At 26.5% G+C, this 15,163-nt stretch overlaps 2 protein-coding genes across 9 annotated transcripts in view; one reads left to right on the top strand and one right to left on the bottom strand.

Annotated features, from left to right (window-relative positions):
• The first annotated feature begins 758 nt into the window (after positions 1-758).
• Positions 759-8,050, top strand: LOC100574598. Of its 7 annotated transcripts, none has more exons than XM_016807532.2 (11): positions 759-931; positions 2,736-2,792; positions 3,254-3,525; positions 3,609-3,756; positions 4,500-4,631; positions 4,692-4,838; positions 4,931-5,284; positions 5,344-5,441; positions 6,287-6,372; positions 6,528-6,663; positions 7,825-8,050. In XM_016807532.2, exons 2-11 carry the CDS (start codon positions 2,766-2,768, stop codon positions 7,922-7,924), a joined length of 1,500 nt encoding a protein of 499 aa, XP_016663021.1. In that variant the 5' UTR covers positions 759-931; positions 2,736-2,765; the 3' UTR covers positions 7,925-8,050. The 7 variants fall into 7 exon arrangements, with proteins under 7 accessions (XP_016663021.1, XP_016663022.1, XP_016663024.1 ...); XM_016807531.2 differs by lacking the exon at positions 759-931 and adding an exon at positions 953-1,381; XM_008188633.3 differs by lacking the exon at positions 759-931 and adding an exon at positions 953-1,452.
• Positions 8,051-9,669: 1,619 nt separating this feature from the next.
• Positions 9,670-15,163, bottom strand: part of LOC100575498 (alpha-tubulin N-acetyltransferase 1-like) — a 12,280-nt gene continuing 6,786 nt past the window's right edge. Inside the window, exons 1-9 of one of the 2 annotated variants that reach the window (XM_029490613.1) lie at positions 13,649-14,328; positions 13,432-13,560; positions 12,537-12,683; positions 11,937-12,108; positions 10,374-10,518; positions 10,234-10,267; positions 10,058-10,136; positions 9,930-9,991; positions 9,670-9,859 (exon numbers count right to left, since the gene is read on the bottom strand). In XM_029490613.1, coding sequence (XP_029346473.1) covers positions 9,766-9,859; positions 9,930-9,991; positions 10,058-10,136; positions 10,234-10,267; positions 10,374-10,518; positions 11,937-12,108; positions 12,537-12,683; positions 13,432-13,514 — 816 coding nt within the window. In that variant the 5' untranslated portion in view covers positions 13,515-13,560; positions 13,649-14,328 and the 3' untranslated portion in view covers positions 9,670-9,765. Of the gene's footprint in view, positions 9,860-9,929; positions 9,992-10,057; positions 10,137-10,233; positions 10,268-10,373; positions 10,519-11,936; positions 12,109-12,536; positions 12,684-13,431; positions 13,561-13,648; positions 14,329-15,163 lie in introns of those variants that run through there. The other variant, XM_016807530.2, reaches the window with a different exon arrangement.

Raw genomic sequence — 15,163 nt, 5'->3', positions numbered from 1 at the left:
TGCTTATGTTGTCTTACACACGCGCAACATAACAAATTTTGTTCATCATATTCAATAGTGTATTGTTAGTAAGTTTTGATATTAGTAAATTTTCTTGTTATAAAATTTAAATGTAAGATTATTATCTAGAGCCCCACGCAGGCTTTTATTGATATTATTATTTTTAATTGAGTTATGACCTTTTTGAAACGGTACATTTTAAAATGATTAAAACTAGCGATGCAATAAATGTAAAATATTTTTTTTATGATTTATAACTTATTCATTGATTAAATTTGAACTTGGTCTGAAAAATTTGTTAGGAATTAAATGGATAAATTGTTTATTGTAAAAAAGGTATATTAATTATTTTTAAAATTTTTGTAAGACCACTAAAAGTACTTCAACGTTTATCAGATCTTTAACAAGTAACTTTGTTCTCTGTAGTGAAAGGTAAATATTATACAAAATATTATTAGAACGAGCACAATGAATTTATAATTTCCTAACTGACCTGCGGTTAAAACTTCACACAAAACTTGTTTTTGACAGTTGGGCTCGTCGTTAAAAATAGGTTGGTTCTGGTTAAGAATAAATTTTATAAATTGCAGAGCCATATTTGTAAATGTAAACTTAGGTACAATAATGTATCTAAGCAATAAAATGAATAGTAATTAAATAATATAATATAGGTAATTTTATTTAATAATTAGCGATTCTGATATTTTGATAATTTATGCCATTATCAGGTAATATCAATAAAGTTATTATCTTATCAGTCGTTGGCCGTCTGCGACTCTTCTCGTCGGCCTAGCTGTTTTAGCGACGGCCAGGATACCCAAAAGCCGTCAAGGCAACGCAAGCGACGAGCGGCCTGGCTGTTTAGGCAACGCCAAGTACGTGATTAGTACCATATTGGCCATGGTTTGGCCGTTTATGCAACGCACCTATAGTAAGTTGTCATCACGATTAAAGATAGTATCTATAGTGGTTGTCATGAAGACATGAACGATGTGTGATAACTCCAAAAAACTTGAATTACCGAAAGTTTCAATCCTATTAAATAAAAATTGCTTATTTTTACATATTTTTTTAATTTAAACATTTTGAATTTCGGGTGAATAGTAACATGCCAACCGTGTATACAAGCCAGACAGCTATTTTAAATTAATACGAATAAATAAAGGCTGTAATTATTTAATTTGAACGGTTTTTTTTTTAAAAAATGTTTTATAAAAATGTTGTAGTTATAAAAGTTTTGTAGTTAGATAATCATAAAAATTGTTATCTTGTACTCCGTAAGACCCAAATTTTGATGTACTTGGAAGCGTTATGAATATTTTAGATCAAGAGATATAACAGCTAAAATTTGCAAAACTGTTTCTATTCACACACAATTACGGTAGGTTTTTACGTATTATACGCTTAAAACTCCGCTTCAACTGAATTCAGATACTATACTTTATTACTTAGGTAGGTACAAATTTGAGTTAGTATATTCTTAGAATTGATTAATTGGCAAAAAATATATATTCTTTTTTTCCTGTTCTTTATAGTTAATATTATCATTAGTAATTACTATTAATAATTATACATTATGCTGTACGCTTAAAAATTAAACAAACTCATTTTATTTTGATTCTTAAATATATAAGGAAGTGTGTACACTAAAAAAACTTATAAATAATATGTTATAGGTAGGTATACTTATTTATTGTTTTAGGAACCTTTTGATGGTTTTTCATTTAATTAAGTACTTACTACCTATACTGTCTTAGTTACCTATATATTAGCTACATTAGGCTATATTGTTTATTTTGTTCTAAAAATAATATTTAGTACATGGCTCACTTTTATGTGCCTAGTTTCATCAAAATGTGGGTACTTTTCGGTTGTCACTATTCACCATTCAGTTATTGCGACTATAAAATTTGAACACTGTATTTTATTACAGAGTATTATGTCTTTTTTTGTCAAAACCATTTATAAATATATGAGTTAAATGTGTTAAGTTGTTAAACACGATTGTATTTGATTTAATCATAATATAATTAATAACTAATTTGTATATTGTATAAAATATTTAAATTACATAATTAGCAGTGAATATACTTCATGGTAAAACAGTATAACTAAATAATTCAACAATAAATTGTCTATAGGTAACTATAGAAAATTTAACCCAAGGTGGAAAATTCTATGCTAAGCATGCGAGAATTCCAATAAATTGATCAATATAAGTTTGAAGCCACATAAAGTCAACTAATTAATGAATAAAATGTTAAGCTATTTTTGGGTAGTCATGTTTCCTAAATTATGATTATTGGAAAATCATAAACAGATAGGTAGGTAGGGCAACTACCTAGTTAAAATAACTGAAAAGTACCAACATAATATTTTGTACCTAGACAATTTTAAATTGTTTTATAAATGAACCTGACAGTTGAAATAAAAAAAAAAAACATAAGACAAGTAGCATGCTACTCAATATTTTCAATTTTGAAAAAAAATGTATGAATCATGAAATAAATATTTATACCTTCATTATTTAATAATATTGCACAGAAAATAATATTCAGTAGAAATTCTGTATATCCATGTTAATTACTTATTTATTAGTGTTCTAAGTAATATAGTATATTTAATCAATGATAATAATATAATGTATTATTTTAGTCATGACAATTTCATATTTATTTTTTTTATGTGGAGCATGTAAATATACAAAGTATAATATCACTTTTTTTGTACAATAGAGATATCAAAAATATTCCCAAAAACAAAATATGGAAGAAGAAGATTTTAAATTCAAAGTAGGTACTTATTTGATTGTTAAGTTTAATAAAATCTTTTTTAACAGTAAAGAATGATTATAAATAATTGTTTGCTAAGTTGCCTACATATATAGAGACATTTTCCATGCCCCCTTCCCAATTGACCGTATCGGCATATCAAAACATTGAAACAACAAAAATAAATTATTATTGTTAATTGTTGTGTATTTTTTTATCCATCCATTTTAAAATCCTGACTTCGCCATTGATAGAGATATGAACTTGCTTTAATGTTGCATATTGGCATGCACTTCAATAATCTACTAATATTGTAAACTCAGTCAGTTAATTTAAAAAAAAAATTTTGGTAGAATAATATGATTTTCAAATTAAGTAGGTACATTGACATTTTTGAATTTACCTTGTCTTATGTTATGTTTTTTAATTTTAATTATTTCTGCATTATTTTAACTATTATTCTTCAATCATTATCGTTTCAGTATAATTCCGAAGAAGATTTTAATAGAGCTTACAAAAAAGTCATTCGCCGTCGACAAAAACAAATGGATGATCAACATTGGAACATTTATATGGAATCAATTAAAGATACAGACTCTAAAAAAACATTCACTATTGAAAATAATACCGAAGTTAAACAAAGTGAACACTCATTTAATAAAGGCAGTAACAGCCACTTTAGTACAGATGATTCAGTAAATGTACACTCATTGCATGATCCTTCTGATCTTAATAATATTCATGGACTTAGAAAGTAATTACTATTCACTACAATTTTAATATTTTAATATTTATTAATTAATTTTATCTCCATTGTTTATTTTGTTTTTGTTACAGCCGTTTGTTTATTACATTTAATGAATTTTCTAAAATATTAGAAAATGCACTTTCACCACCCGTTTTAAAAAGTGCTAAAAAAAAACAAATTAAAATTAAAGAATGTGATCAACTGCCAAATAATTATATATGTGATCTCAATTCACTGGTAAATAATTAAAATTCACTTATGATTTACTTTGATATTAAATGTACTTATATATACTTACCTTCGTACCTATTAATTATTAAATAATAATAGTTTAAAGTTAGATTTGAACTGTAAATATTGTAATGTCTAATTAAATATTTGACTTAAAAAGAAAAATACTAACAAATATAAGTAACTAAAATTAATGTTAATATAATAATGGTTTTATTGAGGAAGAGCCTAGGATACAATTAAAATTAGTGAATAGTGGTATGCATCCGCCACTGTGGTTAAAAACATGTATTATTGTACCCATATTAAATGTTTACAATAATACAAGCAAAAATTTGTTGTCAAAAGTTGCCTTTAAATTTAATATAAAAAGTCATAAAATATTTAATTTTTTTTATGGGTGAATGACCATTCCTCTTGCAGCTGCCTTCATATAAGTGAAGAGTCTCCATATGTTTTATATCACATCTTTTATAGTGATTTGATTATCTGTGAATAATAAATTCCCGTAAATCCATAATTGCCTAGAAAACTTTATACCCGGCGCCACTGATAGCTGTAAATTGTTGATCCTTTCCAGCTTCTCTTTTGGTGATTGGCAGAATTGTTTGTTTAATATACTTACCTATTCCATAACAAAGTAAAAAAAATTACCAAGTAATCCCTATTTGTCAGTAGATCATTGTGATATTGTCATTCCATCGTATCATTGACTATTACGACAATTTTAACTGATAATTGCATTTCAGCTCTCTGAAATTAAAAAAGAATCAAAAAATGAAGACCTGCACGGTAAAAAAAATAAAAACAATGTCACATTAAGAAAAAGCTTTCAAATTAAGTTAATTAAATGCTATAAATTAGCAATCAATGCCACAAAGGTATTTATAAATAAATTTAACTAAATTAATATATATTTAAATGTTTTTCAATTCTCTAAGGAATGTTCAAAAACCTTAGAAGCTGGAATTTATAACCCTATCCAAAGTAAAATGAAAAATTTAATCCAAATTATATCAACTCTATCACTTACTACCGGAAAATATATATATGGTGAATTATATAAGAAAAGAAAGAAAGAAAGTTTTGTACGTAATACTTTGATTAAATTTGTATTGTCATTATCACAATTATAGACAAAATAAATATATTTAGAATGATTTAAACTTAATGATTTTAGGATTTAGTTCAACATTGCAAAGATTTAGATAATATGTTGGAGGAATCTGGTTATAAAGACACGGACAATGACAATCATAGTAATAATATGGATAACAATATACTGAAAGAGCTTTCTAAGATAGCTTTAAGTAAACCTGCTAAAACCCAATCGTTTTCGGTCAACTCAAATCGATTAAGTATGTATAGTCAAGATAAACCGAAATTGGGATCGTATTATGCTCAGGGATGGTCAAAAAAATCATTTGAATTAACAAGAAATAAAGTTTTATCAAAAAAAGACAATATAAAAACTGAAAATAATTTAGACGATGTCAAAACTGTAATGGAAGAATATCCCTTCGGAGAATTGAATGTAAGACCTATTATTATATATTATGCTTATAATTATTAAAACAACTAATTTTATTTTAGGAAACAAACAATAAATTGTTTATTAAAGAGATACAAGATGAAAAATTAATTGATACTAATGAAGCAATTAAATTTCCAACTGCTTCAAAAGTATTAAAGTATGTATATAATTTAAAATCATTTGATGCATATTATAATATAAAAGTACACAAAATATAATAATATCACCGCTTAAATATTTATATATTATATACCAGTGAGTAGTTCCTAGAAGGGTGTTTTAAGTGTTAAAAACCCTCTTTGGCCATATTTATACAAAAAACATAGTATGTATTACATAATTCAGATTTCTTCAAAATATGTTTTATAATCTTTCAATTTCATATTTGATATTATCAATACAAAGATTAATTATTACAATGGAGAATGTGTAAATCCACCTATATATTGTTATATAAAATTAAAATACACCTGGTTCCTAAAATAAAATTCTGGTACGTACTATACTCTGTCCCACAAAAGAACATGCCAGTTCTGCTCATCCCCCTATGTCACCCTACTGGGATAGAGTAAAGCAGTGCATCCGCACCGGGCGAAAATTATAAGTGGATAATTAGGGGTGACATTTTGACCACAGATATAGACATATTATTGTAATATTGCACCAAGCAGAAAAATACCCAAAACCAGCCCTGCTTATACGATATATACTATATACCCACATAAATATTTTCAATTTTTTGAGTATCTTATGTCAAAACTAATCATATCGGTATCTATCATCTAATATTGAATATAATATATTTATTTTATTAATAATTTATATGAAATTGTAATTATGTGTATTGTCTTCTGATTCTAGTACAATTTATTTTAAAAGCACATTTTGTAATGTTAAGAAATTTACTTTAAACATGATTTACATATTACAAGTTAGTTAGCTCATGTGGTATCCCTTATGAATATTGTGATTATAATTTAAATTCTTTAATAAATGTTTCAGGTCAGATAACAGTAAAAGGTCAGAAAAAAGTAACGTTGGCCTATACTATGTGAGACATAACCCTTGGAAAAATTTTCCTATTAAAAGTACTTGATTATTTAAATTTATATTTCATAAAGAGGTATTTTAACCAAAAATATAAAACATATTATGCAACAAATTACATTATTATTACCCTATAGTTAATAAAATAAATATACTGAATAATAAATCAATCTATTATTAATTTTATGTTGTTAAGATATAAGGCTCTCTAAGGATAATGAACGAATTCTTTTAAATATATCTCAGAAAGACGTAGAGGAAGCTCATTCAGATCGAAGAAAATTTAAAGAATATAAATTAAGAACAGAACGTGATGATAGTATTGTTTCCAAGTAAATATATTTATAATTTGTATTATATATATACCTATGTTGTGGAGAAGGTATCTTCTCTATATTGTAAATATACCAAAGTATATGATTGTATTTTTTGGTTACATTTACTAAAAATGTATGAGAACCTACGTCCACCTTAGTTTATAAAAGTTATTTTATATATAAGAACATTAACTGTGTGTAGGTGATTCTTTAAAACTCAATTTTATCTGAGTTAAGTTAATATTTTTCTGTTTATTAAATTTAAACTTAAATATATTATAATTTGTTAACTATTAAGATGACATGATACCTGCATGTGTTGTTTCCGTCTTAAAATGTACAACATAGCAAAAAACTGTTATACGAGGGATTGAACCACTCCCTCGGTATTTATAGTAGAATTACCAAAATTCCACAACACATAGGGAATAAATTTATCTATGTCGTAGCGTTTTTATTATTTGGATAAGTGATAACATAAATAAAATTAAAGTTATCAGTTTGAGAACATTAGGATTTTTTTTTGTTTTTTTCATTTAATTATTAAAAATTATTGGTAAATGCTTTAAGATAGAAAAAAAACCCTACAACACAGATGAAGTTGTTCCCTATGCGTTGTAGAATTTTGGTAATTCTACTATAAACACCAAGGGACTGGTTGTATCCCGGGCAAAACTGTTTATTGCTATGTTGTACATTTGTAAAACGGAGACAACGCATACGGGTATCATGTCCTATTAACATAGGTATTTATATTACATTAACTTTCTTAATTTTGACTTAACACAAGTTATTTCGGTTTTCTGAAGTAAATTATTTTCAATTTCTATTTATTAATTTATAAATTTTTGTGTTTCATAAATCTACCTAAAAAAATTATATAATATAAAAAAAGTATGGTAGGTATCAAAATATAATATATAATATATAATATTCTATAAACGTATTTAATAGGAACGTAATTAAAAACAATTATAAATTGTTTACAGGTTATCATTTAATCATTGTATTTATTATTCAAAAGACTTTTCCAAACTTCAGTTTCATTCTAATTTCTATACTTATTCAAAATTATTTTTTTAAGAAAAATTGTTATGTTAAATTTTTATTTTATTGTACCTATTTATTAATTTTATATGAGTTAATGATTTGTTTCTTTATTTTTTTTCTTTTAAGGATTACAGAATTAGTTTTACAAGACCTCGTGAATGAAGTGTTAACAAAAATATTTGATGCAATAATATTTGAAACAATAAGAAGGGAATTCATTGAATAAAATATGTATATTTTATTCAATGAATTCCCTTTTTATTAATTGTAATACATTGTATTGTATAAAGTTGTTATTTCTTTGTTATCTTTCGGCTCAATAAAAATAAAAATGATGTTATTATAAACTAAATATTGTTTCTTTTTTTTGTAATTTTATTATTTGAACAGAATAATGGGCCCCACTGAATGTACTCTTCTGAGGGCCCATGAAAAACAATGTTTTTGTTACGTATCAACTTTCAGTAAAATAATGTACCTATTAAAATATTTGATTACATGAATGTATTAATAGTTAACCAGTGTACCCTTATGAGAAACAGAGGAATATATTAATAGGTATATATTATATGTGAACAGAGGTATATATTAATATAATATATACATTTAAAAACCAGGCTGATAATTTTTCTGGTAATAATATTTTGAATAGGTACATAATATTCAAAATACTATTTTAGTACTTACTAACTACTTTTTCAAAAATCAAGGCACTACTAATATTTAAAACTATATAATAATGATCTGTATTATTCAAGAGCGTATTACCTGAATAATCATTTGTCAAGTCAAAATTTATAATAGCGGATTTTCACGTTTTTTGTTGTACACAAACGAGTTGTCAGTTGTCGCAGGTAAAAACTAAAAAATAAGTAGGTATATAAACCTGATAAATAAATAACAACTTAATTTTTAAAAATACTAACATACAATACTAGGTTAATAAATAAGTAATAATGAATAACGTGATATGCGAACACCGTGATAAACGAACACGTACCTATATCTACTGATGTTCATTTCTTCGTACAATCTACAATTTATTATAGTTTAAACTGCACAGTTTTGTCACAAAGAGACTTATGAAATCTTACATATGTGAATATAGAGCCAACTGTAGCCAAGCTCCACCAACAACTTTAACAGTCCTCCGCCCCTCGCAAACATTTACTTAATTTTTTTAAGCTTATTTAATTTCATAAGAGTATGGTATTAGGCTTCGGCCTCTCCAAATCTCAAAGTTATCGCCAACTGTACCCAACCAAACATAATATTTTTTGAGATATTTTTCAATGTTATCCAAATATAATTTTTCCCGAAAATTGTATGTACATTTAAGTTAAAAAATACACAAATATGCAAATTCAAACTTAGTATTTAATTTTGCCATTTCATAAGACAAATTTATAACTTGCAAGCAGTCCTGAACCCTATAAAAAAATATATTTATTAAGAGAAAAAATGTTAATAGGGGGGGGGGGGGGGGGTTAAACGGAACCCAAAACCCCCCCTACGGCTATGCCACTGTTACCACTTATCTTCTAATAGTCGTCTACCTCGGGGAGCTATGTGGTTGTTGGGGAGGGAGGCACCACCAGTTACGGTCTTTTACTTACAGATACTGTATTACAGCATTTAACTTTAGTAATAGTACAGCAACGGTTTTTGGTGGTACATTAAAAACCTTAATGTGATAAATAAATGGTTTAATCATGATTAAAAATAAACAAATAAATTGAAATGTAAGACCAGTACCAATAGGCAAGAACAATACATATTGTAGCATTTATATTATATTGTTTAATAACTTTATTATATAAATAGAAATATAGAATAAATATATAATTAGCTGATGTAAAAATTAGTACCTAATTATTTAAATATTATTATTATATTATAAACTTCAAAACAAGATGATAATAATTGTACAACGTTAAATATTATATTATTTTAAAATAATGAAGAGAAAATATTAGAGAAAAATACAATTATACCTATATGCTATAAAATACCTATATGCCTAACAAATTATTACATTGAGTTATCATTTGGTGTGTTCTGGGTATGTTAGGTCTGGTGGAATATCTGATCTCGTTTCAATGGATTTCTATCCTGCTGTGCATTTTGAATTACATTCGCTGCTTTAAACTGGCTTTCAACACTATATTATAATTAAAAAAAAAAAATTTGAATGAAATAAAAAAATAAAATTCAGACATGTCAATACTAACAAATTGATCCCTGGGTTGTAATAATTATTCAACTCCGAAAATGAAGGATTGCCTTGTATAATCTACAAAATAATAGTTATATCATTATACTTTTTTTAGTAAATATTTAATTCATTGAGAACATTTACTTCGCCACTCGTTTCGTGATGTTTTTGTGTTTCAGGTCGTCCTAACATTGGTTGACACATACACGGTGATGTTAATGTTCTATACAAAATAAAAAAGGCATAAATTTAATTTTTTTTTAAAACTTGTACAAATATACGTCATTTAAAAATATGTAAGATTATAGTAGGTATTTTACCCGTTTCCGCCATCGTTATGATTCCTTTCGTTGACTATGGACACAATTTTTTATTTCATTAATATTTTTTTTCCATTCGGTAAATTTGAAAAAATTGTTTATTATAAATGTATATTATATATAATAAGTTGAATTCTCACATGCATCATCGAAAAACTCCTCATAGACTATGAAATAGTTTCCCTGGTTAACTATTTTGGACAATTGAAAATGTTTCCACATAAACTCCAATAGATTTTTAGTTGGATTTTCTATAGCCAAATTTTTGGCGCATAAATGCATATCCTATTGAAAAATATAAAATGAAAATTTTAGTTTTTTGAATTCAAAAAACTATTTTATATAAATATAAATATGGTTCTTGTTTGTTATTGCTCCATATCACCATCAATGTAATATATTTATCGTTTTAGCTGAATCTATAATTGGGTAAGACCGTTTTTTTTTGACCAAAAACGTACCCTTACTTTTTCGGCTGATTCACTTTTTGGTCAAAACAAAAAGTTCAATAATAATTAATATTATATACATTAGGTCTTTATGTTATACTTATAGAAAATTATTAAATTTAATATATTATACCTAAGTTTTATATTAAAATATATAAATAAATAATAATAATATAAAGTTGCTGTTAACAATTTATTATTAAATATAATAGTAATAGGATGTATAATATATTAAATAATAAAATTATATATAATATTTGTAAAATTATTGCAAATATAATTTTGAAAATTATTAATAGTATAAGTTGCATAATAAAATTTGTAAAATGTTTAAATAAAATATAATAATAGTTATAATATAGGTTTATAATAATAAATAACTATTGACAAATTCTAACTTATACATTTAATAATTTTCAAAATTATATTTGATTTTAATTTTTAATATATTATAGGTACACATAATACTATTATATTATTTATTTATATATTTTTTATACAACTTAGGTGTAATATATTTTTAATAATTTTCTAAAAGTATAACATAAGCCATAAAGACCAGAAGTATATAATATTAATTATTATTGATTTTTTTGTTTTGACCGAAAAATGAATCGGCCGAAAAGGGAAGGGTATGATTTTGGTTGAAAACCGGCGATGCCCCTATAATTTTATCTGATTGTCGGAGTGCCTACAAAAAGTTACAACAAGCTGGATTCAAACATTACATTAACCGATAACGGTTTCCTTATTATTATTTTATAAATTTTGTTGATGCAGCCAAGGGTTACACTCAAAACATTTCAGAGGTTTCGTTATTCTATAACTTAAATGAGAGGATAAAAAATGTCGTAAAACCACTACATATTATTTTTTGGAAACTTATTTGGGGGAATTTGTGTTTATAAGACAACTTATTGGACAAAATACATTTGAAACTATTCTAAAAGATATATATTTTATAACTATATATAATATTTTATTAAGTTTTTTTTTTTTTAAATAGAATAATTATAATAATTTTTTATTTTTATTCAATACAATTATATACTTTTAGTATTATTATATAAAAATTGAAACTATACGTCTTTATATTAACTAATAACACATTAAAAAAACAAACATTTATTATTAATTGTTGTTTTAAACTAAATAATGATGAGCTCATGACTGTGGTAATCTAGTGGCGGAGCAATAACAAATAAGAACTAAAATGATTTAACATAATTTACAAAAATATGTCATTGTAGTTACCTGTAGCATGTAATCGATCAGATATTTTCCATAACCTTTATGCTGTCTAGATTCGTGGACGTAGAAATCCATCAAACAGTAGACCATTGTTTCTTTACATGATCCTACAGCTTTGTTGTAGAGACATAATTTTTTCCATCCCGTCTTTAAAATGCCAACAACAACAAAATTCCTTGACAACAAATGCAATTGTTACAATAAAAATATACTATAATACAATGTAAAATGTGTTATTTTATTTATGCACTGTTATGCACTTACAAATTCCTGAATATGAACCTTTACTATATTCACCAATCTAACTTTTAAGTTTTCACAAACTAACTTATATTCTACTTAGCTAGTTTTGATATTAAATTACCTAACTTAATTTTAACTAATGGAAAAACAAGTTTTTAAAATTAAACTTCAGCAGTTGGCGAGCAAAATCTACTAATTGTACTCATTTAAATTAAAACTGTTGTAAATACGTAATACTACACAGACAACTTATTGAGTGGGTAATTATAAAGGTTTAAAATGTAGTGCAACCTACTTGCACCCTTTGCGAAAAAGGACTGGACAAGATATATTTAATTAGATATAACATAGGTATCTTACGCTGAAGTATTGTGTTCGATCATCATGTAAAGGACGTGATCGGAATTTATGAGCAATTCTGCGCTGGTGATCGGTGACCTTAACTCTTGTGCCATTGCTGATACTTTTCCCATCTCGTCGATCATCCATCCCATTTTATTTCTCAAACTTGACAAAAACACAATATATGTATTATATTACTTGCTTATATTATTAGCACGGTGCAGTATAATTAAAATACATAACTAATACCTAGTAATACACGGTACAGTAACAGAAAGACCTAATAAATGAAATAGATTTTTTTCTAATCAATATTTAAAATTTTTTTTGTAGTGAAATTAAAAAATTTTGATTTTATTAGATTTTTTTGGAAAAATTCAAAACAGTTAATTTACAAATCCAATTGCTAGACAAATTGTCATGGTAAAATGTTTATTAGGTCGCAAGTAGTTTGTTTTTTTAAATTTTTAAAGGTAAAATTTAAAATAAGATTTATCATTGAATTCAAATTTAACAAATTCATTAGTCACGTGCTCAATGATGAGGTACACTCAGATCGACATCTCTAGGATTTTTTATATTAAATTACCTAGTTTGCTTACCATATTTAGTAAAAATATTAACTATATATTTATATTATATAGTGAATACTTTAATAGGTATCTGAAAAAGAGCTCTTCATAAGTTAATATAATATTAGCACTCCCTAGATCTGAATTTAATTGTGCCAATAGGCTACTTAGCCTTAACACAAGTAATAAAAAGTTATTACTTTTTAGTTACTAGTATTATAATAATTAGTACACAATAATATTATAAAGAATATGATTATTTTACGTATATTATGTAAAATAATGTACAAACCAATATATTTAACTAATAAATAATATAATACAGTGTATGTTACACTTACTCAACGTTGTTCTCGTACCCCATGGCCGTCAGTGTGTTGTCAATCTTCAGCACCTCACCATTGGTCAAGCTGTTGAACTCCATTGCGCCGTGTATCTAAATATGGCTTACTCTTCCGCTTCAGCAAAAACTTTAGGAAGGTTTAAGAATAATATTAGTTGGTTAGCCTTGTATCTATTGTTATATGTATAATATTATTGTATTTATATAATAGTTACGATATTGTATGTTTAAGCGGGCGTGTGTGGTTTTGCTTTGTAGTTATGTAAGTTAATATTTAATGTGTAATGGCGTATATGACGGGAACGACTACGACGTTGGTCTTGAAAACAGCCAAACAGGACATGGGGCCGCAGCGCTAAGTGCACAGCGTTCCTGCGGGAGACGCGCAACACGGCCGGACAGGCTGTTATATAGTGAGAAGAGAAAACAATTTTTTTCGTAAACGAGTGGGTTGCCTGAAAATAAGGAATTATCGGGCCCCTCTTTCTATAGACCTATTCAAATCTTGAAGGATTTTACCCTATTGTCCAAATCCGGGTGCTGATGACCAGATGTCTGTTATGACTGTGATAGTCTGCACTCTGTGATGTAGAGTTTAGAGGGTATGTAATACAAGATTCTTTATTGTGTCATCACGTCTTGGGCCTGCTCCAATCTTCAATATAGAGGGTGGTTTTTGAGTTGGGTCTTTGAGGTATGAGGAGTCAATAATAGGAAACTTGTACTTTTCAGTTTTCTTAATGATTGGGAAAATAAGAATACCTATTCAAATAATAGGTACCACCAGTTTTTAACAGAATCACATTTATATGTATTGTAACTTAAAAAGAAATCGTCGACTATAAATTGTCACTAAATTTTGAAGAATGACAGGCTCTTTTTGAGCTAAGTACCTATTTAAAGACATATAGGAAATCTTCAATTTTGCGATTTTTGTTCTTTTTTGATAAAAAATCCTAACAGTTTAATTCAATAAAGTTCTTAATACATTTTATAATAATCGTTAGTTAAAAATATTTAAAACACATAATAGAAATTTATAAATTATATATAATATGTTATTAATAAGTTCAAATGTTGACGAAATTGGATATTAAATGAAAAATAACGATTTTTAGTTGCCTATAATTTTGCTGTAGTCTGTACCTACTTAGCTAATTTAAAAATCATTAATAGTGGAAACTCAAAATTGTTTGTTATTACTACACGATTCAATTTTGGATGTTTATACAATTATTAAAATACCTAATACGAAACAAAGACGTTAAGAGGACGTCGCACCCGCATGTGTTGTCTCCGTCTTACACACGTACGTTATAGCAAATGTTCGTTCAGAAGATTCAATTGTGTGCTGTTAGTTTTTATATTAGAGTGAATTGACCTATTATCAAATTTAAAGGTAAGATTATTATCTAGGGCCCCACGTAGGCTTTTATTAATTTTATTATTTTTAAGTGAGTTATGATCATTTTAAAATGTACACTTTCAAAAAGGTCATAACTCACTTGAGACTAATAATATGAATAAAAGCCTACGTGGGGCCCTAGATAATAATCTTACCTTTAAATTTGATAATAGGTCAATTCACTCTAATATAAAAACTAACAGCACACAATTGAATCTTCTGAACGAACATTTGCTATAACGTACGTGTGTAAGACGGAGACAACACATGCGGGTGCGACGTCCTCTTAACAGTGGCGCAACTAGGGCTGAAATGTTGGGGGGGG

This window comes from Acyrthosiphon pisum, chromosome A2 (genome assembly GCF_005508785.2).
Source record: "Acyrthosiphon pisum isolate AL4f chromosome A2, pea_aphid_22Mar2018_4r6ur, whole genome shotgun sequence".
Taxonomy (NCBI): Eukaryota; Metazoa; Arthropoda; class Insecta; order Hemiptera; family Aphididae; genus Acyrthosiphon; species Acyrthosiphon pisum.
The sequence above is the reverse complement of the archived record's forward strand: the minus strand, read 5'-3'. Positions and strand labels throughout refer to the sequence as shown.